This window comes from Antrostomus carolinensis, unplaced genomic scaffold (genome assembly GCF_000700745.2).
Source record: "Antrostomus carolinensis isolate BGI_N321 unplaced genomic scaffold, ASM70074v2 scaffold20995, whole genome shotgun sequence".
Taxonomy (NCBI): Eukaryota; Metazoa; Chordata; class Aves; order Caprimulgiformes; family Caprimulgidae; genus Antrostomus; species Antrostomus carolinensis.
In genome coordinates this window covers 1-25971 of record NW_010318777.1, presented here as the reverse complement: position 1 = coordinate 25971, position 25971 = coordinate 1, and the positions used below count along the sequence as shown (strand labels likewise).

Genomic DNA, 25971 nt, shown 5'->3' with positions numbered 1-25971 from the left:
GTGGCGGCTGGTTGGAGGTGCAGGACGGCGGTCACAGTTGCCAGGGGACTTGGGTCATGAGACTCAACTCCGACTGCGTTCGCTAGAGAAGGAGGAGGAGGAGGAGGAGGAGGAGGAGGATAGATGGGACTGACATGTACGCTCCGGCAGCTGCCAAAGCAGCACTTAGCTTCCCGATGAATTAGCTTGATCTCATCTGCAGCAATAGACTGAGAGAGACAAAGGAGAAGGGGGAAGGAAGCCGGGTGATATTTCCTCGAGCAGAAATCCCCCGGGGGGCTGTGCAGGAGAATGGAGAGGCAGGATTTGGGTTATGAAACTCCAGGGCAGTGCGAAGGCAGCCTGGTGCAAACGGCGAGATCCTGCTTCGGAGAACTGCTGTCTTTAAGGTGGTTTTTTTGTGATCCTGTTGCTAGGATTTAAGCCTTTTGCATTGCAGCATGGAAGAGTCTTTTGTTTGAGTTAAATTCAGACCTCTTGATATGTCACCTGACAGTCTTGTGGTTTTGGATGAATATGGCTCATTGCTATTATTAACCTGAGTTGGCAGCCGGGCACAACAGGAGTTTATAGGGATTTTGAAAAGTGGAACTGCTCGGGGGACAAAGATGCTTCCCAGGTACGGTCACAGTTCTTGAGATTATTTTAATTATTTCAAAGCTTGATATTTTCACTGGGATCAAAGTATTTATTTTCCAGCGGTGTGAAGCTTTGAGATTTATTTTTTCTATGTTTCTTCTTAGAATTATATGCTAAATGGCACAAATATATATATATTTTTTTCCCCTGAATTAGTTCTATCCGTTGTAGTTTTGCAAAGGGAAGTGCAGTCTGCTGGAATAATATAAAACATTGTGTTCAGTGCTAGTGAATTTAACTGAGAGGAGCTGTGTCTCGTTTGCTTGTGTGGTTTTTATTAAGACAGGTATTTCAAAAGAGCACAGAGCCTGTGTGTGTGTGTGTATGTGCACAAGTCTGGATGCATATGTGCTTAAATCAACTAAAAACTGAACAGGTACTTTTTGAAATGACATAGGTGAAGCAGTTCAAAAAAATACTCTATGAAATTACTAAAACTAATTGTGAATTCTGTAGCTGTGTAAATTGCAAAGTTACTCAACATGTTATGCATCTTTAACAAAACCTTCCAACCTACTTATTTTCGATTTCACACTCCAGATTATGATTAATGTGTTGACTAGACTGCACCTAACCTGTATATATTACATCTTTTTGCTTGTGGAAAGGCATCTGGCTCGTGTGTTGGACTTTCGAGTATAAATTAGGTATCTTAATGAGAGCCAAGTGACTTGGTAGAAGGGAGGAAAAAAATGAAAACAAACTACAAGTCAGCTTCATATACAGTTGAAGAATTGGACAGAGCCAAGGACCTTGGAAGCCAATTGAAGTGTAGGTCCAAGTTTATTATACAGAGTGTGAAATATCTGGCTGACTGAATGTGTGCCTAGTGTACAATCTGTGCTCGGTATAAGCAGCAGAAGTTTCCTGGAGCTCAAGTAGTGCAACTATTCAAGGTGAGAATTGCTAAGCTGGTAAATGAATGAGGCGGATTTATAGATGTAGCATGGAGCTGACCTCTGCAGCGCTGCAGTGCCTGTGGATGTGTCACCCTCCTTCAAGACATGAAAAGAGGTGACTTGGATTTATTTTTTTTCTTCCTAAAGAATGTTATTTCCTCGTGATAAACCTTAAAAATGCAACTGCTCCAAGCAGTCACTCGTTGTGAGTGGTTATCCCTGAGGTGATCCACCATCTATCAGTTCTTCCAAGCTACCCAGAGTGCAGGTCCTTTGACTTTTGCCAAAGCCCAGCTGAGGTCAGAGTGATAAAGGGCAGCGTCACCCAAAGCGATGGGTAAACTCCTTCGCAATCCATCGTCACGGGCTCCCTCTGGGGCTTTGGTCAAGTCACAAACATTGGTTTTCTCTGCAGAATCAGCAGATGTTCACAACAGTCACACAACCCTGAAGTGACCTCAACTCTTGTAAAGACAATTAATTATCTTGAAAATTTTTTTCTAAGTATAGGTCCCGTGGTTTCCCTACTTCATGGATCTTCTTCCTCCTCTCAGCCTTATGGTCATGTTATGTTGCCATGAATTAAATGGAATCTCTCACTGAAAATGCCAACTTTGCTAGTCAACGAGGTGGTTTGGATCATCCTTATCCTGGGAATCCTGATAAAGTTCTTTGGCACTTCAGATGGTGTTATTAAAAACTAACCAACCTGCCCATACCTCTAACAAAACTCTGTTAATGGGTGATCTTCCAAAGCTGGAAGCATCATTAACATGGCTGTTTTAATTGCTTCCAAATTAGTTGCGTTCTTTCAGAAAGGCCTACACAGCTGTCTTTGTACAATAAAGGTCAAATAATAACTGAATTATTGAATTGCAGTAAGAAGGTATTAAAATACGTAGAATACCCTGCCCTTGTGTCCCATGTAGTCAACCTCTGTTGTATCTTTTCAAAGCCAAAAGGAAAAAAACAATCCAATAACAGATAAAAGAACTGGGCAGAGGAATTTGGGCAGGAGAAGGAAATCCTTTGTTGGAAAAACCATCTTAGTCAGGGTGGGAGGTGTATGATGCGATGGTTGGACTAGGCAAGGAGCATTTGCCTTCTGCTTCCAAGGTCCTTGGCTCTGCCCAATTCTTCAACTGTATATGAAACTGACTTTAGTTTGTTTTCATTTTTTTCTCCCTTCTACCAGGTCACTTGGCTCTTATTAAGATACCTAATTTATACTGGCAGAGGGGAGATGGAGATGAGATGTGAGAAAGAAATTCTTTGGTGTGAGGGTGGTGAGACAGTGTCCCAGGTTGGCCAGAGAAGCTGTGGCTTCTCCGCCCTGGAAGTGTTGAAGGCCAGGTTGGATGAGGCTTTGAGCAACCTGGTCTAGTGGAAGGTGTCCCTGCTGCTGGCAGGGGGGGTGGGACTGGATGATCTTTAAGGTCCCTCCCAACCCAAACCATTCTATGATTCTATCCCTATAACAAAGCAGGATCCTAACTACTACTAGGTTTCTCTGTGCAGGTGAGTGTGCTTTGGTGTGAGTGTACATCTCTGTGGAAGAACATGGAGATAGTCTGAAGTATCCCAGTGCACCCAGAGGAATGGTCTCATATGTGAAATGCCAGCTCTTTAAGAGTGGGACAGTCTGTCTGTCTCACACTTGTGTAGAAGTTGGCTGGGTCTCAGCACCATCGTAACAACAATAGGACGTGAAGAGTCTCATCTGCAGGAGGTGGAGATAAGCCCTGGGGATCCCTGTGCCTCTGTTCTGATGCTCAGGAGTAAAACAAGATGTTTCCTTCCGTGTGAAGCCCTGTGAGGAGGACATGGGGCAAGGTGGACCTGCTGCCTGCTCGGCTCCTGTAAGCCTTTTAAAAAGGTGCCAACACGAAAACCACGCAGAACAGATAAGCTAGCATAAACTATAAATATCATTTGCGTAGATGCATTTAAAAATAGTTGGAAGTGATTCATCACCAGGCAGTTTTTATAACTATGGGTAACATGATGTAGGAAAACAATAGTTTGACTGATAGTTTCAACTTACTTTTCCAATGATTAGTCATATTCTGGTTTTGAGCCACTTCACTTTTTGGCCAACTCTTTTACAGTTCCTACCTGTTTAATATCTCAATCCGTTTGCTTCAGTCGCTTTTCTTTAAGACTTCTAAAATATCTATGTTAATTATTAAAAAGTAATTGGATACTACCTAAGCTGTGCTAGTATGAATTTGTTTTAAAAGTAGAAGTCTCAGGCAGGAGGAAAATTAGTATTAAACTAAACTCTTAGTGTAAAGAAGAAGTGTTGTTTGTGTTGTAGTGGAAACAAGGAGGAAGGAATGTGCTCGCTTTCAATTACAAGGGAAAACCTTGTATTTTAATTGATGGAGTGGATAACGAAAGATTTATGTGCCTATCATTTCATCTATTAAAACTTGCTCAGAGTATAATAATACCAATTTAAACTCATTCAATTGCCTCTTGCTGAAAAACATCTATGGCAGTAATAAACTCCAGGAATTAGATGCATGAAAAAATTCCATTTTTGGAGAGAATTTGGAGTTCTGGATTGCCATCCAACTCACAGCAGAGATGTTGGGAAGCACTGAGTAGATCTGTAAATGTAAATCACAAATAATGCTTGTGGTGGCTGAATGTAAAAAGGTAGAAAACCAAAATGGGTGAAAGAGTAAGAAGAGCTGAGCAATAGTAGAGCTTAAGTGTGAACAGGCGTTAAAATACCATTTATCCAGCCTTGATTTTGTTATTATAAATAATGCTTGTGGTGGCTGAATGTAAAAAGGCAGAAAACCAAAATGGGTGAAAGAGCAATAGTAGAGCTTCAGTGTGAGCAGGCATTAAAATACCATTTATCCGGCCTTGATTTCGTTGTTATGAGTTTCTAATAACTTCATGTGAAAGTTTGCCTTTCTGTCCCATGTAATTCCTTCCCCTTTGTGCCTTCTACTTGCATTAGCATCTGTGGGGAGGGGGTTGGTCCATGACCTCCAGAGGTCCCTTCCAACCTCAACCAGTCTGTGATTGTGAGGGAGCTGGTTTTATGTGATTTGTTTCTGAAATAAACCACAAATCATTTATACATCAATGGATTTCTACCCCATTCTATTCATCTAGGTATTTCTGAACATCTCATTCTAGAAGAATCACTATTTGTGTATGAAGATCTCCACAGGACTGGTGTCCTGCTCAGAAATCATTTGTTTATTGCTATTTATTATTCTCTTGCTTGACGTGTGAAATCCCAGCACTAACTGAGTGGCAAAGTCACAAACGCTGCCGCTGGTGAAAGAGATTGTTGGGCTTTTCTCGGTGGTGATTTTTATATTTGTTTGTTTGTTCTAGGTCTGTTTTTCTTTTTTTTCCTTTAAATATAATCAGTTTCAAGGAAAGATCAAAGAGAAGTAGATAGGTCACCCAGGAAAAAGTCCTCGTGAAGAGAACCGTCATTTCCAGAACAGTGTGGGAGATGGAGACCCACCTTTCGTTAGCATTACTAGCACATTGGATTGTACCTCTCCTGGTTTTCCTATAAGAATCTCAAGAAAACATCAGCTAAATGTCAAAGTTCGTTTCCATTTATAAACAGAACTAATTACATTCAGAAGATCTAGGTCAGTTTTCATCCGCCTGAAGAGCAGCGCTGGAGTAGTGCCCTGTTATATTTGTTTTGAGAACGTGCCCTGCGTATTGCACGCAGGAATTTGTACGTTTCTGGGGATAATCTCTCCAGATATCAAGCTTAACGGTATTTTAAAGCTGCTGACAACAAAAGCAAAGCTACTTCGTGTCCTGTTTCCTCCTCGCTGGGAGGTGGTGGGGTTGAGCTGGAGGTGCCAGGCTGCCTCCTCTGTTTACTGTCTGTCTAAATGAACTTTCCCCCAGCTCTCTTAAAAGTTCCTTCTGGTTTGGGAAGTGGCTCGCTCTTGCCAGGGAATGTTTTGGTTTGGTTTTTTTTTTTTTTGCAAGGCTGGACTATGCTTAAGGACTCTTATTATGTAACAGAGATAATGCTTATTTGGAATTATCACAAATTATGATGGGTAACATCTACGAAACGCTTGTCTAGAGCAAGTTAAAATGTCATGTGAAGAAGCTGAGAAGTAAACAAGCTCTTGTTACCTTGATCAAATATGTTTCCGAATACAGCGAGAGTTTTATATTTAGCTTTCTCTCCTCTTAGTGTGTAATCTGCTCTTGGAGCTTTTTATAAGTAGACTTTCCGAAGATCTGGAACAGCTACTGCCCTTCTTTGCCAGTAATTTCAAAGTCAAATATCAAAAGTAGTAGGTAATGGAAGACGCGCTTTTGTCTGAGTGTGAAGGAAATTCAAACGCGTTGTAAGGGTGGAGCAAGCGATAGCACCTTTTTGGCAAGAGATTCCTTCTTACTGTCACACACTGTTCCTTTATGGGAACCACAGTTCCTCTGGAAACAAAAGGAGTTTCCAGACTTCTACTGATTTCACTTAAATATAAGGAGATAGTTCCTCCAGGAAGCCAGTTTAGCCGGCGGTCTCACTCGCCTCCTCACCCCTAGCTCAAGCCAAGCTCTTACAAATAACTGTCCCCTATGCATCAAACAATATAGATCTTGTTTTCTTGCATTTTCTGAGATGCAAGATGGGGCTCGTTAGCAGAACCTCCGGTAAATGTAAGCTCTGCTCTGAGTTTGTCTCTGTGCTTGGGTTTTGGTACAGAATTTGCTCAGTTTGCAGTCTGCTCTTCATGTGGGCATGTCCCTCTGTGGACAACGCTTGGCTTTAGGTGCCCAAACAGAGAGGGTGCAGGGCTCTCTGACCCCAAATCTAGACAGCAGGTTATTACAGTTTCAAGTTGCTCAAGCTTTTTTCGTGTAATAAGTTGCCTTTGACATTTGTTGCACGCTATCTTCTCTGCAGCTTCTGTTTTTTTCTCCTTTGTTGCTAAATGGTGGGGCTGAGCAGATTAGGAAATGGATTTCCTCCCTCAAGAGACCGAGTAACTGTATGTTTTGGTGCTTAGTTTCACCTCCCTGGGACTACACTAGTTGTAAAGCCTGTGAATCTATATTGGACAGTCTGAAACAACTTCTGATAGGCAATCATGGCTTTGGTGATCGAATTGATTCTCTGCTGTGACCTATTACAGAAGTTGTTGGGTTACAAATCGGCATTAGCGATCACGTAAAGCATGGGTGCAGAGAAGGAACCCTTTTGGTTGGTGAATTAGAGGTACAGGGGAGAAGAAAATTTACTGTAGTCTTGGAGTCTAGCATGCCAGGTTTACTTTAATCCATATTATCTCTTATGGGTGTCTTTTTGCTGAAATATATGTACAGTTCCTTCTTGTAAACTGGGAGCCTGTATCCGTCATTAATGGCTGGAAAGTTCCAGGGCCTCATTTCTCACTTCTTGGGGTTTCATGCTAATGCTGCTTGCCTAAAAGCCAAGGCCAAGGAAGATAGAATTTCACTTGATCTAGGAAATGGCTCGTAACTAGCTGAAAGATGATTCCTCTTGATTTCATGGATAGAGCAGGAGTCTTGTTTCCTATCTTCCAAGAACAGATATCGGTGAAAATGCATTCCCAAGCCCATGGGTAACAATGCTTGCTGGGTTTTAAAGTGATGGTTGACTTTTTAAAATGGAAAATTAAGATGATAGCTACAAAGCACCACCCTTAAAGGCAAGATTATACAAAAATATTCCAGCCTGAGCCTGGCAAGTTCTCCCTTTGCAGAGCTCCTCTGAAGTCAGCTGCACTAGGGAAGAGGCTCAGGAAAGCTCCTCTCCTTGTTACTGTCTGCAAAACCAGTTTGGGAATAGGTGTGTTGGAAAAGATCTGCTGTGTGTGTGTGTTCTGCTGACCCGTGCAGCAGCGTGGCCTTGAATCACAGTGGCTTAAGTGGAGATTATTGCTGATTAAGTCTGAACGTCGCGAGGACCTGAGCGTATAGGCAGGACCAAGCGACACGTGGCTGTTCCCCAGCATCAAAGCATATCCATGAGGATGGATGTTGTAGTTTATAATGCTGCTGTGACTTCTCTACACGTACGTTACTACAGTGTTTGTGAAACCTGAAGAAGTAAGTGTAGGAAAGGTACTTTGCATTTTTTCTGGAGTTCAGTGCTTTGCCAACCCATGAGGCTGAAAAACCCCTGACTGCAAATGTGGAAATTCATTACTTAAGGGAGAGGCCAGTGTGAATAGATACCTGTTCTCTTTTTGCTTTTGAATTGTGAATGCTTTCAAGCTACTGCTTGCAATGATGAGGGACATTTTATTTTATTTTATTTTATTTTATTTTATTTTGCTTTACTTTACTTTACTTTACTTTATTTTACTTTACTTTTATTTTACTTTACTTTTATTTTACTTTACTTTTATTTTACTTTACTTTTATTTTACTTTACTTTTATTTTACTTTACTTTTATTTTACTTTACTTTTATTTTACTTTACTTTTATTTTACTTTACTTTTATTTTACTTTACTTTTATTTTACTTTTATTTGGTTTTGAAACTCAAAAGCTGAGTCCTTCTACGACTTTGATTTCAAAACGCTATAACTTGAAGAAAACATGAAATATCACAAGACAGAGCACAAGAGCTGGTAATACTGTGCACATCATTTTATATGGTTGTAGTGGATTGGTGCCATTTATACCAGTGTAATTTGGCAAGTGTAGGGGAATAAAAAAAAAAAAACCCAAAAGACATAGTTCTGGCTACAGGATCAAAGGGTTTGATGCAATGGCATTGCATGTGCTTGACTTTATGTTTTAATAAAGTTGTATATAAAGATAATGTAGAAAGAACAGTGTAATAAAGAGTTGTGGTGGTTGATCCTTCTGCTCTTTTATCTTTTAATTAAAGCTGGCCTTTGCCGGAGTTTGACCCAAGTCAGATCCGACTGATTGTGTATCAGGACTGCGAGAGAAGAGGACGGAATGTCTTATTTGACTCCAGTGCTAAAAGAAAAATAGAAGATGTTTCGGTGTCGGTGAGTATTTTACTAATTTACATGCTTATAGTCTATGTTTTTTTTTAATGGCAAGTTAAATCACAAACGTTCTGGTTTATGCACATTAACGTTTCGATGTTGGTTGTATGCAGGGCTATATTTAAATACCTGTTCAGTTGCAAATTATTCAGGCTTCAGTGATTTTGCTCTTAACAGCTTTAAATACTATAGTGATCTCTTTATTGCTGGGCTTGTCTGCTTTCTGCTCTTGCAGAGAGAAAGATTCTTCCTGGGGCTTCAGCTGGGGGGCTGAGGCATAAACTGGTATTTAGGGATGTGCTATTAGGCCACGGTGGGATCTTCATTCTTAAATTAATGAGAAGGTCCTCCCAGTCCATCTCATGTTCTCCTGTGTGGTTAGCTTTTGCCAATCATTGTTTCTATGCTTTACTGACAGGTTTTTTTTCCACACTAAGTTACTTGAAAACTTTTCCTCTGTTTTTCTTTTTGGCATGGTCTGCATGGTAATCTATTAATTGAAACTATAATAGATGCAGTCAGATGAGGATCCTTCCTTCTGAGGGCTCTGGCCAGAAGATTAATTTCTAGCCACAGTGCTATTATAAGTCATTGTGTGAGGTTGGACAACTTATTTCATTGCTTTGAACTTCACCATCTCTAACAACATTTGCAAACCATTTTAAGTTCTGCAAACAGCAAGCGCTGTGTGGACTGAAATTTATGATCCCAATTGCTTTTACCCTTAGGACCTACTCAGTTCTGTAAGCAGGAGTACACAAAATAGTGTGTTACCCCCAAGCCCTGGTTTTCATGTTGGGTATTGGAGTAGAGCCAGAAGATTCTTCATCCAGCTTTGGAAACTCTTCCAGCCTAATGCTGAATGCTGCCAGCCTGATGCTTCTCATCCTGGTCCTGAGTGCTTCCTACATGTCCACATTCCCTGACCTCTGGGAGACAGTTTGTGTCTCATCAGGCACCAACTTCCAGGCATCTCCATCGCTTACTCTTAGTGCTTTTAGAGCCATGAATCAAGACCCCAATTTCCTAGTTGTTTTTTGAGAATTTGTGAAGTAAAGCAAGTTTCACAAATGTTGAACAAAATACATCTTTCTTTTTAATTTTAACTTACAAGAATGGCTTTATAATTTATAAATTCCTGTTCTTCTAGGTGTTCTTGCCAGGAAAACAGGTTTTTAAAGACAAGAGATCTTTATAAGTGGTTTATTGGTACGAGTTGCTGGCTCTGCTTATTACTATTACTTTATTAATTATAAAATATTACTTCATTAATAAAAAAGACACACAGTATAAATCCTCATGCCATATTTCAACTGATTTCTTGAAAGCCTAAAACCTCTTTAAGATGGATCTGTACTTGCACAGTGAACTTGCAGACTTCACTGTTTTGGTTTATTTCAGAAAGATCATTGACTGTGGCAGCTCAATAGCAACAGAAAAAAATGGCTGATAATGACACTAATATGGTTCCATATTAACCTCTCCTTTATTTTTCTTTGCTAAGGGGGAGGGAAATAGCTGTATTCACCATCTCTATGAAATAAGTACATGAGACTGGTGGAGGAAGACTGTTCCCAGGGTGTTTGAAATGCCCGGTACTAATCTCTAGTAACTTGATATATTTCTTCTTTTTTTTTTTTTTTTTTTTTGTGGTATTAGGAGACTTTGAAAGAGAATTTATTCAAACATTTACTTGCTATGATATCTGCCTTCTGCAGCACTCAGATAATGTCACGTCAGGCAAAATTTTCCTCGTAAAAACCAAACTTTGCAATAACAGAAGCATTGTGCAGGTAAAAACGTGCCGAAGAGCCCTCGCTGGGCTTGCTGCGAGCTCAGTACAGGCTTGTACAGTCAGCAGTACGTACTGGCCACTTGCAAGGAGTTGCATTGTTTATTTTCCTCGCTCTTTATCATGATTTTCATTAACAAAGACACACCCTGCCTATACAAAGCCAGATCTTGGCTCTAAGCACATTCCAAGGCACTCTTGCCCTTTTGCAGCAAGATGTGTGTGGGCTGGGCACTCTCCCTGCTGAAAGGGTATCTGTTCACCACCCCACAAAAGCCAACGCTTCTGCATCTCTCTTCCCCCCCCATTTCCTAACGTGATTTATACCTCTGGATTTACAAATAACACGAGGGGGGAGATTTGCAAGAGAGCCTAGCAGTGGCCAGACTGTTCTGGTTCAAGTCTAATCAGTCTTAATGCAGAGAACCGAGAGGGTTTCAGTTTGCTTGATGTTGCTGTGATCTTCAGTTCCTATTTTCTGTTGCTTCTGAGACGTGAAAGCAATTATAATTTAAGAGTTGTATGCCTGCAGCAAGGTGAGATACACTTTGCTCTATTTTATGTATCTAATCTTTACATATGTCAAGAGTTGTGTGTGGTGGATCAAGGCTGAACATGGCTCAGTCCTTTGAATTCTATAAGAGAAGGTAGGGTTATAAAATTTAGGGACATCAGAGCAAACTTTTCCAGACACAGATGTTTCAAGAAATAAAACACTAAGCTCCAACTTTTTGATGAGTGAAAACTGCAGAGTTTGTGCTCACACCAAGCTGGGCTCTAATTATTAAAGCATTACTAGGTTCTTATTATCCATGAGGGAAATGTGACTATAACACAAATAAGGATTTAGTGTTTTCATTGGATAGTAAATCAGCCTCTTCCTGTCTTCAATAAAGCTAAATATTAGGTAGACAAAAATTTGGGGAGGGTATTGCAGAGAGGCAGACAGAAGGCAGCTGAGAGTTTGCAGTTTGGCCATTACAATGTTTGAATTGTGCAGGAGAAGTGGTGTTTTCCCCGGGTCCTGCTAGAGTTAATCTTGGCGAGCGAAGCCGAGCAGCAGTCTGGTGACTGGGAGGGCTGGCGGCCACCGCAGAGGGAATGTTGGCCGAAGGCTGTGCCAGGCATTTCCACCAAGGCTGGGCAGAGATCCGCCTTAGGCAGCTGTGGGTGCTTGGCATGGGGGGAGGCAGAGAGATCCCCTTTGTGAGTCCTATACCTTTTTTGGTGCTATAGCAGGAGAGGTTCTTCCCCAGCTTTCCAGGGGATGGGCTATCGATCAGCTGGGCTCTGTAAGCAGAGCTGAAAGCTTGCTGCCTCGCCAGCATCAGAAAATTGGGTAACTCCCCTGTCTGAGAGTTCTGCCAGGATATCCCAGAAGAGAGTGGCTGCCCTTTCCAGCCCTGTGACACTAGGTCATGAGCAAAAGTATCAGAACAGGCATTTGCACATTGAGTGTACCTGGGCAGCGTGTGATACGAGAATTTACTAACACCTTTACCAAATAGCCTTGGTCTGCATCCAACCAACCATATCCCTTGGATTTTGGGGTATCAAAGTACTTCTACGGGCAAGCTCGTGGATCCATATGTCCTCTAGAGAGTTATTTCTGAGTTTGTTCCTCACACTAATAAGTGTCTCGTTTCTAATGAGACTCTTACTTGATTTGCAGCTGATAGTGTTACAACCTATGACTGATTTCCACTCGTACACCCATTTCTGTGCTTGTCTGCTCCTTTTCCTCTACCACCTCTTCACCTGCTTTCTGCTCAGGGGTACCACCAGCCCCTCTCACCTCTCTGTCTGGTGCTTTGTGGCTGCGTGACACCCTGCACACATCCACCCCGTTGGGTTGTCCTGAGTTTCCAAGCCAAGAGCCATGTGTCAGGACAGGTATACTCCTCCACGAGCTGGTTTGAATTTCAAATTGAGCACGACAAGCAGCTCCTTTTCCTTTTTTAAGGTGCAAAGGCCAGGTGGCCTGGTCAGTTCTGAGCTTTCAGCCTTGGCTCTGCCTTTCCTGACCCCTGTGTGCTTGACTTCTCAACCTTGACGCTGCCTTCACGCCAACCTTACGCGAAGGCTGCGTTGTGTTTTATTTTGCTCCTGCTGTTTGGTGCGCGGCACATGAGTTACGTCAATATCAATGTCAATGTGCAAAGGGCAGCTGAAGTATGAGGAGTTTTCCTTCAAGGGCCAGCAGTTGGCTGGGATAAGGATGCCACAGAACTGGTGCCACGAGGGAAAAATGGGGAGGAAACCACAGAAGAAGCTGGGAAGGGGAACTTTGCATCAGGGCTTTCCTCCGAGCAGGCTGATGTTGCCCACTGGTGACTTGTGACAAGACAGCAGTTACCATTTGGGATTTGAGTGAAGAGAGGTGCTGATGGACATGTGAGAAGCTACAAGATTTCCTAAGTCTAAAGATCAGCCTAAAAGAAGGTGTGGAGTCCAGGGAGGAAGAAGAGGTGTCAAGGGACCATGAGGAAGAGGAGGGAGGAAGGAAAGCAAGAGCCAAGCTGTGCACCCTGTGCTGAGCAGGGATCTAGAGTTTGGCTGGTTTGACTGGGAAGGGGGAAAGACAAGGAATTGGAGAAGGGCATTGGCTTGTTCCCAGGACCCAGAGGCAGAAGAGGATTTTCAGAGGCAGGATGTATTTTAGTTTTTTGAAGAAAAGAAAGAGAAATAGTGGCCCAGAGTGCAGAATTTGAAATCTCGAGGTGCACAGTAGACTTGGAGATTTTTTGGGGGGGGGGCGGTGTGAAAAGTTCACTTTTGCCATGTAACCTTATTGTCTTTGGGATAATTTAACTGGAAGGTCGTACGATATTTGAGCTCCTACTGCAGCAATTTCTTTCACTCCAAATGTCATATTTATCCCAAAGTAACAAACCAGCACGCTGTTTCAAACAAGCCAGGATTAGCCACGTGTTCTAATACACTTCAGCACTGGATAAATGTTGAACAGCAAATTGCTTTGAGGGATTAGTAATTGGATAGTGAGCCTTTTGCTTTGAGGTGAGTTGTGGGAAATGGAGACTCTGGTCTCTGTCTGGATCTCAGTGGACAGGTTTCCAGTGAGCCAGGCTGAGCTGACAGATAAAGCACAGAGACCCAGTCCCACCTTCTCAGCTCTGTTTATTCTCTCTAAACAGAAACAGGAGAATGCTAGTGGAGTAGGGGAGCGTGGGGTTGTCTTTACTTCTTTCACTGACCTCTGAGTAATAGAGGAACTTGACAACTCTGGAAGTAAAGGGATGATGTCGCCCTTGACAGCTGTGTTTGAAGAAAGATACCTGGATTTTTACAGCAGCACTTGAAGGGAAAGAATGAATGCCTGCTCAGGTTGCTTTCATGTCCTAGGTGGATGCATAGATTTAATTACACATTCAGATCAACACCTCTTAATAAAGCAAAAGAGTTAATTTATCTCTTTTGGAATAATTTTTCAGCTTTGCTGAAAAACCTGTTTTAGAAATGAGGTACAGAGCTCTTAAAGAGTGGCAGTTTTGCTTGGAAATACAGATTTCTCTGTCACTACCACCACAGTGGTATGTGAGCACCTGCTGCCGCAGAGAGGTAAGAAAAGAGCAAAGCATAGGCTGACATTTCTCTTTCCTTCTGCCACTCGCAGCCCTAACCCACATGCACACACTCTGGGTTCAGTTCAACACACCAACAAGGCTCCTTTCAACTTTCTTATTATCCCCAAAACAAAACTTGCCCAGCAGATATTCCTCTTCTTGTGCACAGCACTGGGCATGTTCTTTCCACTTACTGAAGAATTTATAGACCTTGTGGCAAAGAGTTAAAGGTCTTTGCTGATAAAGGTGAAGAAAAGAGATTCCAGAAGCAGAACTGTAGAAGAAAACTACTTTGTACCCTGCCATACTGGGAAGACATTTTACTCGAAGTTACCTTCAGTACCACCTGATAGATCTCCAGGACTTTTCAGCAAATGATGACCTCTAATGTAAGAACTGTGACTGCCAGGAAATCTTTGGAGCTGGGTGGTATCTGCAGCGAGTTGGCAGAGGAAGAACAAAGAGTGTGACCACAGCAGGGAGAGCAGCATGGCAGCTGCCCGAGGGAGGCATCCTTCCAGCAGATCTTCTGCTCTCCAGCAAAAGTGAGGAGGAATCCAGCAGCACTTTGCCTAGGGATCTCATTTGTTGTAAGGATGATTATTTGGAAAGAAAATCCACAGCTTTGTAACTTTCCCTTGTGCAGTTCTTAAATAATTAGGTTACTTTTTTTTTTAATTTTTGTAAACCTGGCTTGAATATCTTTGGAATATTATAGTGGAATGTGAGTAATCCCAGTCCTTTGATGCACAGTATCTTGAGATTTGTAGCATTTAAAATTTCATTGACATTTGGAGTCAGAAACTGCAAAGGAGAGGGGGCATTGCAGGTCCTGGATCTCATTGTCCAACAGGTCATTCTTAAGCACAAGCTAAGTTTGTAAAAGAGCAAACACCAAAATTTGTCAGTGATCTGCATTTTAGGAGGGATTTTACTGTTCACAAGGTTCTGAAAAGTGGTATTTGAAAGATCCTGACCTCCTTTACAGACTCCTCGCAGGAGTCTTGGTTCATTAAACTCCACTGCGAAGACCAAACAGCCGTTTTCCTGGTTTGCTATTTAAATTAAGCAACTATTACTTCAAGATACCAGACTCCCCAGTGGATCTGGGGAAAGCTGCTGTGCAGAAAAATGCAGTGATAATGAGAAGAAATGATTTAAAAGTAAGTCATTTGCAAACTTAGCCTATTTTTTTCTTTTTTTAATGCACAGAAATTATTTTTTTTTCCACCTGGTTTTGCAGTCTCTAGGAAGCTTGGTTCTAATTGTAACTTTTCAGAAGGAACTTTCAACATCTGATGGAAAATGACAAGCTGAAATGTGGTTTGCCTGCAAAAGCTTCTGTAACCCTGTGGATTTTATGTGGTTTTTATCACATGATGCTTGCCTAGCCTAGGACATTGTTGTTTGTGTCAGAGATAAAATGCAATTCTAGTTCACGAGTTCCTACTGAAGTCATATGATGATCATTCACATGTTCCAGCCATTGTGTACTGTGCTCAAGCCACAGATACCAGCCGTTAGCAAATCGACGTATTGCATGAATCCAACGTACTCGCCGCGATGTCGTAACGAGAGGATCCTACTATGGGAGGCTCTATATGTCGGTAAAGCACAGGACTCAGAGGCTGGTGAAGGTTTTCCTTCCCCTCTGCTGCTGAATTACTGATTTGGCTGCACATTTTTCCTCAAGGCTTTCTGTGGCAGCAGCTCTCTAATGGGAGCAGCGGTGCCGACTGCAGCTCGATCATCCCTGACATTTTCTGCTGTTTTGCTAAATCTTAACCCACAGTTAGGGCCAAATAAAAGTCACTTGTCCTTAACTGGGGGTCATATTTAGAAAAAAAATTAAAATAAAATAAAAAAAGGTAACCTGTAGAGCCTTCCCATCTTGTCCCTCATTAAAATCCCTCCACAGCAGGATGGGCAGGTGGGTTTTTTTGTGCAGTCGTTGCTGATTCTTGAGCAGAGTCGTGAATTTACCCCCCCTGTGCCTTGAGTATTTCACACTTTTCTTTATCCCTTTTCCTTTTGTTCCATTAAAGATTGAGATATACTTACATTTTTGAATGGAGAGGGAACTTGTGATGCAGACCTATGTATCCAGAGATGAAACTATGACCTATAACAGCATTTCTGTATTGCCATCTCTCCCTTGAACCTTGCTTCCAGCAGGCTTTGCTCTTACTGGTTTGGTGATTATATAGGAAATGTTAATTAAGAAAGTCTTAGGGCAAAGTTAGTATGGAATTTTGAGCAGCATAGACTATTTCTGTCACCTAGTGCTGCCCACTAGCAAGTGTAAATAATGCCAAACTTAGGTGGGTGTGTTGAAGTGTAATGAAGAGATGAAAACCACATTGAGATCTTTAGGTGAAGAGGGTTGTGTCTAATGCTGGCGTCCATGGCATTAACTAACGTGGATGCTGCTTCTGCTTGGGATGCTGAGATTTGCAGGGAAAATTACAAATGTTTTAAAATAGTGAATGAAACTGTAGTAGAGCATCTCCTGTGCCAGTGATTGATAATCGTGTGTGTGTGTAGAGGGAGCACAGATCCCACCAGCCTGTGTGTCAGTTCCAGCTCCATCTGAGCCCTCCTAACTCCCTTTTTTGCTGTGCCTTCTATCTAATCTAATAGAATCTAATAAAAATCACCCCTTGGACCATTTCTCCATCGTTTTGGGAAACTTTTCTGGCTTCTCTGTAACACTAACAGTGTTTTTTCAGCTTTGTCCATTTTCAGCCTCACAATTCCCTTCTCTGAAAGCGAGAGGAACGTGTCACCTCTGTGCCACTTTTAAAAACAACCAGGGGACTTAGACACAGCTAGGGAGAGATCTATAAAATAGTATCTTTTCACTCCACTTGTAACATGAATCTCTCCTGAATTCTGTGTTGTTGTTCTTGCCTGATTATTCCTAATCTGTGTGTTTTCCTGTACATTGTGAACTGCTCCTTGTCATGATCTGGCTGGCATCGTCACTGTGCCCATCACGCTGCTGTGTCACCTCTGCCCCAGTGGGCACAGAGAGCAAGATGAAGACAGCTGGAGCCTATTGTTGCCATCCTTCCTTTAAATGCTTTGGTACCATCCTTTCTCCTAATCCTGGGTCTAAAAAAGTCATTTGTAAAGCTTCAGAGACAGATGGCTACTTAGGAAAATGAAGTTGGAGTGATCTGTTAGCTCCTGGTTAATTGGGAGTAAACCAGCTCAGCTTTCTTTCATGCAGCCAGGCTGCAAGAGTCACTAATAAATACTCTGTTAACTGTTTTCCTGGGACATAAGCCTTTCAGCTGTTAAATATCTTCCCTAAACAGATAAGTACAGCGCTGCTAAACATTGATTTCAGGTCATGGGGTCTTATCGTGTCGCATTTGTTGTATTTCAGAAACTCTGCAGCGATGCTCAGGTGAGAGTTTTTGGGAAATGTTGCCAACTGAAGCCTGGAGGAGACAGTTCTTCTTCCTTGGACAGTTCAATCAACTCATCCTCCTCCTTCTCAGATCCAAAAGAACAATGCCCAAAGTACCAAGTGAGTCACTCTCTCTTTTTTTTTTTTTTTAATAACCCATGTCAAATACTAACGGCAGGTGAGGTCCTGAATGTTTTGCAATGCTTGAAATTAGAGGCTGGTGGTGGAGAGCAGTTTTCAATCCCAATCAGACTTTGGTTCTGACTCAGTAACGTTTAATTCTGTAGCACTGGGTTTGAAAAAGTCTAAACTCAACCAGCTGGTTCTCTTGGGCTGTGTCTTGAATGGCAGCGATTTCTCCAGGGCATTTGTTCTGTCTTATGACCCGGGTGATAACACTTGTTGGGTACGATCAGACTCGGTGCAAATATCTTATCTTGGTATAGATGAGGTGGTTTATTTAACTTTATTGCTACATGCCAGGGAAATAACAGAGAAACACACTATCTGTAGGGATAGTCTGTGCAACAGCTTTATAACAAGGGATTCAGTGCGCTTGAGTTACATTTTACTTAAGAGATTTTGGCTGTGAGAGTAGCTAGAGTCATCTGACACGGATATATTTCTGTCATCTCTCCTTCCATGGATCACAAGTGTTTTATATTAAGCCACCCTAAAATAGAACTAAGCCCTTCCACTCTTTGTAATGAAGTAATTGTGTGTTTGAGGGAAGCTGCTATCTCCACAACCTCGTCTGAAGTACAGTACTACTGATGTCTTAATCTACCCTCGATATAAATGAAGAACCTTTCAGTGCTGGCTTTCCCACTGTCACGTTAGCTCTTGCTATATTTGGCAAGCTGCGTATTCTTGTTTTCTCTTGCTCATCACACTCTTTTCCACAGCTTTAGTAAGGTGGCTGAAGATCTGTTTTCCATTCCTCCCTTTCCTGGAAGGGCATTTAACTGCGGTTACGAAAGGAAGAGACATTTCTGTCAGCAGCTTCCTTCCAGCACAAAATAACCTCCTTCATGCATTGTGTGACCAAGAAAAATGATGCCCCCCACTATCCAAAAATTGTCTCTCCTACTGGGCAGGCTCTGTGCAAACAATGGTCAACGTTATTAAAGGAAATTAATTTTAGTGGTTGGCATGACAGTGTATTTTAAAGCTGTGGAAAGTTTTCCCTTTTAAGTCCCCATTTCCTCACACGTATCATCGAATCCCAGACTGGTTTGGGTTGGAAGGGACCTTAAAGCTCATCCAGTCCCAACCCCCCTGCCAGCAGCAGGGACACCTTCCACTAGACCAGGTTGCTCAAAGCCTCATCCAACCTGGCCTTGAACACTTCCAGGGAGGAGCAGCCACAACTTCTCTGGCCAACCTGGGCCAGTGTCTGACCACCCTCACAGTGAAGAACTTCTTCCTAATATTGTTTAGACAAAAATCTTACTGAGTTGAACTGAACTGATGTGTGGCTGTGTGACAGCTCAGAAAGTGTGCAAGAAACTTTCAAGTTGGTCTTCCACAGTGTATTTGTGGTAAACTGTCCACTGTGTTCCTCATATCCCAGCAAGTGAGCAGAGAGCCATAAACTCAAGAGTTCTTTACTGCACAATATCATCTTGTCTCGTGTATGCAGAAGGGCCAGAGTAAGTTTGTCCAGACATCAGCCAGCCTGGCATTTCCTATCTTCTAACTGCTGTGTCTGGTAACCTCAGAAGTCACTGAATGTGTTTGCAGTATTTTTAAGTTCTTTTGTTTGGTGGGTTTTTTTTGGTTTTTTCAGGCTATAAAATGGAAATCCAAATAATACAATACTATAGGACTTTTAAATAATTCTTTCTTTCCTTGTTTAAATACACTTTTGACTATCTAAGAACAACTTTAATTGCAAAGTGAAATAAATACAGGATTTTGTTCCAGGCTTCCATATTTTTAATTATGTCCTATCCAGATCCCTCACAAATGTGATTTAGAATCCATTAAGATGGAGCTGAATATGGTTCTGAGCTTGCCTACAATTGTTTGCACATTACGACTCTGGTGTTACCTCTGTTCCTGCTTGTCAGTGTAGTCAGGGCTGAAAGTCTTTCCTCTGTTGCTCACAACATTTATTTCTGTACTGTGTTTTTAATTGATATAAGTACTTAGTTATTGATAGGACAATATGTGCAGTGAACGCTGTAAAGGTGTTCAGAAATGTCATTCCCAAAGGATGCAAATTTTATTACCTCTAATATGCTAATGTGCAATAACAAACACTTGTGGGTATTTCTGATCAGTTTTTATGTGAGCTTGTAAATATGACCCAGGGAACTGGTTTGTGTCCAAGCTGTCAGTGCCGGAGGTTGTGCCCTTTTTTTTTTGCCAGATGCTCCTTGGCTACTTTTTGTTTGAGTTTTTAATATTTAACCCCTTTCCTCAGTTGATTGCACTCTACTTTGGTCTTGAGCGACCTTTTATTTTGCAGCATTAAAGGCCCAAAGAGTTGAGCTGTAGCAGCGTTTCCATATTAAATGTGTTAAACATGGACATCTTCTGTTGTTCATGGTAAAGTTATTAAGCATAGACTGAAACAGGCCACGGGTGCATCTTATCATGCTCTTTGCCTTCAGCATCGCTTGTCTCTGTCTTTCAGAGGAAAGGCAAACCCCTGTAATTAAATTTGAGTGCAGCTGATTGTCACTTGCTTTTTTTAAATGTCGTTGCTTGACAAAGAAAGTCTTTATCTTATAAAGTATTTTTCTTCAGCTTTACAATTAGATTTCCCCAGCAGCAGAGAGTCGAAACCAAAACCAACCATCAAGGCCTGGACATTTCTTCAGAAACGAGTCCTTCAATTGGAGATCATAGAATCATAGAATGGTTAGGATTGGAAGGGACCTTAAAGATCATCCAGTTCCAACCCCCCTGCCATCAGCAGGGACACCTTCCACTAGACCAGGTTGCTCAAAGCCTCATCTAGCCTGGCCTTAAACACTTCCAGGGAGGGGGCATCCACAACTTCCTTGGGCAACCTAGGAAGATCTGCAAGAGATGTAAAAATAACCATCATAACATTTGGCTGTAGTAATTTGCAGTGTTCTTACTTCAAGATTTCGTGATGCTGGCAGACCTGTCATTTCCTAGAGCCATTCACATCTATGTTTGTATTTCCTTGGAGCTGCTGGGTCATACTGACTGATTTTAAAGTCTAGTTTTTCCAGTACTGCCTACAGTGCTCCTAGGTGGTGTGATATGCTGGGAGGTAAAGATGGAAATTTCTCTGGAGACCCAGCTAATGATCAGCTTTTGCCCTGTCGTGTGAACATTAACAAACCTTGCAATCGTATCCTCATTTTTATAACCGCTGTTGCTACTTTTAGTCATCTCCTATCTTTCTTGGACTGGCAGATTCCAGAGCTTAATAGTAAGTCTGTTAAAGTGCCATCCTCTTAATTGAGAGTGCTTGAGAAGAGCTAAAAATTGAGAAGTGTTAGAAGTGTGTTGCCTTTTGGCTGATGAGCGTTTCCTTGTTCCTGCCCTTGTTCTGTGGGTTAGCCGAGCAGTCGTTTTCCTGTCGTCCCTTGCTGCTGGTAGGGATCCATGGTGTGGATGGACAGCCTGTCCTTGGTTGTGCTCTGAGCTCACTGTCTAATGCTGGACAAAATATTTAGATATATTCCAAGCCTGTGGAGGAATCTGGGTGACAATCCTGGTTGTTCAGAACTTGCTATATCTCTAGATCTCTTACCCATTTAGCATTTTCCAGACATAAGGTTATTTCTGTGGCTGATTTTAGGGATCTTTTGGGAGCATTACTCCAAGGAAGTGTTATTAGTTATCATGCACCTCAAAGGAAATGTGTTGCTCTCTTGCACAATACCAAAGTACCTCACCTATGAACTGCCTGAGGTCTGTGAGTACTCACAATATTTTAAATTATTCAGGGCAAGGCACAAACGGAGAGCCAGCACTAACATTCTGCTAGCCTAGAGATGAAACAACCCTGGATAAAGGGACAGTAATCTCTGTCATTGAAAGTATCCAAATAAGATGACTGTCAGCTGAGCCGTCGTCTCCAGTTGATTGCCCTGAGTAACACTTTAATTTTAGGTTTTTGTTTGCAGTGTTTGATCTAGCCTGTGATGCAGCAGAGTAACTTTCCTCCTTTGTATTTAGCCAGCATGCCTTCCAGCAAGCTCTCACCAACCCAGAAGCAGGAATTGCACAACTTCAGCCTGGCATTGTGATGCCACAGCTCTTTGCTTGGTGCCATGACAAGAGCACCCGGGAAAGATGCATCAAATATAAAATACCACCCGTGGATAAATGATGAATCAGTCTTTGTCAAGAAAGCACTGGTCCCACTTGGCTCCAGTGCACAGTCTGTAAAAGATCTCCAGTGAACTTGTGATTCTTCTTGTCATGCAGACACAAGGTTTAGGATTAATGCTGCTTGTTCAGTAAAGTGTGATATCCACTCTTAAAACTTTTTAAGAGTTTTGAATCTGCTTCTCCTCACCCTTATTGATGGGTTAGGTTTGTTGGATGAGTTTAGTAGTTTAGCTCACAGCCCATGTGAAGATCACTTTCTACACTAGCATTATCTTTATTGAACTTGGCATGTTCAATAATGCTAGAGCGAGATATTTTTCACGTTTCTCTTTTAAATAAAGAATATTTTCCTTAGTCGTATGTTGCCTTAGTAGAAGTTTGCTTCTAAAATGCTTAAAAATAAATGTTGGTGGGGTTTTTTTTGCAGGGTTCTCGGTGCTCCTCAGATGCTAACATGCTGGGAGAGATGATGTTTGGCTCTGTGGCCATGAGCTACAAGGGCTCCACATTGAAAATTCACCAGATCCGGTAAGATTAATTATTTTACTGCTGGTCTTTTCAGAAGACTTACTCCTTAGTTTTAGTCTATATAATCTGGAGGGTTGGGAAACAGAAAGCAAAGCCTGTCTTGGCACTGTGTTTCTGACTGAACATCTTCCTTTTTGTCCTCTAGCTCACCTCCTCAGCTCATGCTCAGCAAGGTTTTCACAGCTCGCACTGGAAGCAGCATCTACGGAAGCCTCAATACGTGAGTCCATTATAAATTGTATCTATTGTGTGTAAGCAGATGAATATAAGAACACAGAAGACTTTTTCTGGACCATCCAGATTCTTTCTCTAGAAAAATAACTTCTGATTTCCCTGATTTGATACATCCTGTCACTAGTGTCATCCCCTTTCCCTTGTGGTGTGTGCACCTCAGTTTGCTTTAAGCAAATGAATGAACTATTCCTTTAGTGCTGATATGGTGAAGCTTGATATTGTAAGGTACCAAAGTACCTGCAACCACCAAAGGAGAAGGGATGAGGACAGAACACTGGAGCTGAGGAATTCAGTCCAAGATGAAGAAGAAGTTTAGTTTTGTGTATGTTAGTTGACCCACCTGAGAGTGTGGCTTAGGCAATGAAAGCTTTTTCTGGTGGAAGCCTGTGTTCTTACCTCATCCATTGCATTGTCCCCTCCCTGGAAGTGTTCAAGGCCAGGTTGGATGAGGCTTTGAGCAACATGGTCTAGTGGAAGGTGTCCCTGCTGATGGCAGGGGGGTTGGAACTGGATGAGCTTTGAGATCCCTTCCAACCCAAACCATTCTATGATTCTATGATTTGGGCTATAATTCAGTAATGCCATATTCTACTGAAATGCAAATCACTGCTTTTGTTGTGTGTTTTATGGTTTTTTTATAGGTTGCAGGACAGTCTGGAGTTCATTAATCAAGACAGCAATACATTAAAGCCTGACCACAGCACAATTATGAATGGACTTCTTGGGAATATAGGTAATTACCAACAGAATTGGTTTCCTATTATCTTTAACTGAGTAATCATAGATTCTAGAATATGAAAGTCATCTAAATGGAATCAAATTAAAACAAAACAAATAAAACCCCAAACAAATCTGAAAGACAAAGATTTAACAGAAAATTAATATTAGTGGGGTTTGGAGGAGAATAAATCAGACAGTTCAAGGAATTAGCAGTGGTTCAACTTATACAGCTGTATATGTGTACAGAAAATGCATAATAGAAATATTTAGATATACTCAAGTTCAAATACAGAAAACATTGGAAAATAACAGTCTGTAGAACTTTCTAAGCAGCATATCTCAGATCAGGCAGGATTGACTCTGCCTGGCTCGGTTCCCCAGTTTTATTTTCATTAGTAATATTCACTCTGTTCTGTACTCTCGCCACCTGGGTACGTGTGGCTGCACGTTCTGTACTAGTCTAAGTTAACCCTGCGCAGTTCTGCTGGAGTTTTTGATCAGATCAGACAGAATATCTTCTTGTTCTCTCCTCTTTCTCTCTCTGTCTCTGACTGTGGAGGCTAAGCAGACTTGAAAAACCATCTGGCATCTTTGGTTCTCAGCCTGCATGGAAGAGCTGTGGGTGAAGGCTCCCTGAACATTAGATTATGGGAAGAGGGGAAGGTCTTGGCATTTCCCCATGGGAACAGTAGAGCTGATAATAAAGATACTGCACTTTAGGGCTTGGCTGTCCCATATAGCAGCCTGATGAGCTCTTCAGCACGTCCTCCCTTTCCCTTGGCTTAGATTGTTGACTTTTCAAGCAAATGTCTCTTGTAGTAGGTGGAATAAGGGGCTTTTTTTTTTTTTTTACATTAACTTTCCAGAATATTGCTGTATGTAAAATATACTTTTTTAGGGTTGGAAGCAAGGAGTGAATCTGATGATTTTGTTACTCTGACTGGGTTTCAGGCTTTGACATGGTCCTGATTCTTGTTGGGTGTGTTTACTCCTCTCCTTCACACTGACTTTGATAAGACTACACCTAAGCATGGGTTTAAATACTTTTCAGGCTGAAAAGCTGCATACTTCATTAAAATCATTCCCAATGGCCCATTTATAAGGGAAGCCAATTAAAGCTGTAAGAACCTATTATCTATTAAATCCTTCCTGAATTTACCAAGTCAGGAAAGTTGAAAAGATGCATTTTTCTTAATATTCAGTATTCCTTTCAGACTTCAATTGTGATTTTTCACAGTGCATGCATGAATGAAGTGCCTGATCTAAGAGAGAGGAACTCACTTCATCGGCTTTTAGGGTTTTGTTGTGGTTTGTGTTTGGCAAAAGTTTGCTGTATCACCAGTGGGATCTGAACTGTGAGTTCAGATTCAGATAATGCAACTATTAGGTGTGGACTCCATATGATTTAGGTGTAGCCAGTGCTACACGTTCCTCTGTATCTGTGGTGAGGGTGACTCTTACCCACCCAGCAGAAAGGATATCTGCCCCCAGAGCTGGCCGGGAGGTGTTGGCACCTCAATGCAACGACGTGCAACATGAAGTGATGAGATTACCTTCTAGAAGAGGATGCTGAAACCTTCTTTGTGATTGAGCTGCACAAGTTTTCAGTTGGTTTGACAGTGTTTGTTGACAGTTCCTGTTTCAGTGCAGAGGGAACAACGGGTCTAGGTGAAGGAGTTAATCTGTAACTGCAGCATTTCCACCATGTCCAACAGCAAAGACTGCTCCTGACTCACTGGCTCTCACCAGGCTGTGATAGGAGAAGGGTCTATGTGTTTTGGTTGGGAACTATTTACAAGTTGCTTTTTTTAGATAGTCTGGTTTAAAAAAAACCAAACAAAAACCAAACAGTACTGGTCATGTCCTTTGCTTTAGTGAGTGCAGACCTAAGAGAATGGAAGGGAGCTTCGTTGAGGTGCAACCTTTGTGTTTTGTATAATCAGAAAACTTTGAGAGTAACAGCTTCAAATTTAGGTGAGGCACTGGCAATTAACTCATTAAAAATACCCGTGTGTTTTTCCTGGATCTATGTACAGTAAATTCCCTCTTTCCTTGGTATATCTACAATCCAATATTGCTTTTAAAGTGGACTACTAAGACTACTTTATTTTCTCTCTGATCATTTCACTAAACTGATGTACTGACTGTTCTCAGAACAACTACTTCACCCTGTAATTTTCTCTTAATTCTACTACAACACATTTCTGCCTGCCTTTTCCCTTTCTCTCCATCATCTTCACCAACAGCATTCCTCGGCCACCCCATCAGCGTGGATATTAAAACAAACATTGTACTGCACGATGAATCTCCTGTTTGTGATCAAATCAGGCTTTCAGCCTGCATAAATTAATCATTTTTCAACTTAAAAACAAAAAAAAAGCCATTGGAGAGAAACCCCATCGTTGTATGGGAGTCAGTGTAAAGCTGGGTCTATTATTTGATTTCTATAAATACTATATAGTCCAACTCTAAGCTGTTATCCTTGAATCAACGTCCTTGTTACGCGTAAGAGCTCTTCTCTTGCATACGTTACTCTGCATTTATGTTGGCTTATATCTTCTCCAGGCCCTGGCCCCCTCCCTACAGACTGTTCTGCTTTACTAACCTCATTCTTTCATGTGTATTTTACGTTTTGCCATGTAGGTCTTTCACAGCTTTGCAGCCCTAGGCGGGCATTCTCAGAGCAAGGTCCGCTCCGCCTGATCCGGAGCGCCTCTTTCTTTGCAGGTTTGCAGTGTGCTGTGTGCTGTGCTGTGTGGCTAGTCTAGCTGGTGGGACAAAACTGTGTGCATTTGTAGTTTAGCCCTGGAAATAAGATTATTTTTATTTTATTTTATTTTAT

The 25971-nt window shown here is 41.7% G+C and overlaps 1 protein-coding gene across 1 annotated transcript; it reads left to right on the top strand.

Moving 5' to 3' along the window:
- Positions 1–6637: 6637 nt before the first annotated feature.
- On the top strand, positions 6638–25856 carry LOC114818622 (folliculin-interacting protein 1-like; the record flags this gene model as incomplete). The annotated part of the gene is made up of 7 exons (XM_029085212.1): positions 6638–6717; positions 8410–8536; positions 17304–17447; positions 22075–22175; positions 22321–22395; positions 23051–23142; positions 25773–25856. Coding segments are annotated over exons 1-7 (703 nt in total), but the record flags the coding sequence as incomplete, so codon positions are not given.
- Between the last annotated feature and the right edge of the window lie 115 nt (positions 25857–25971).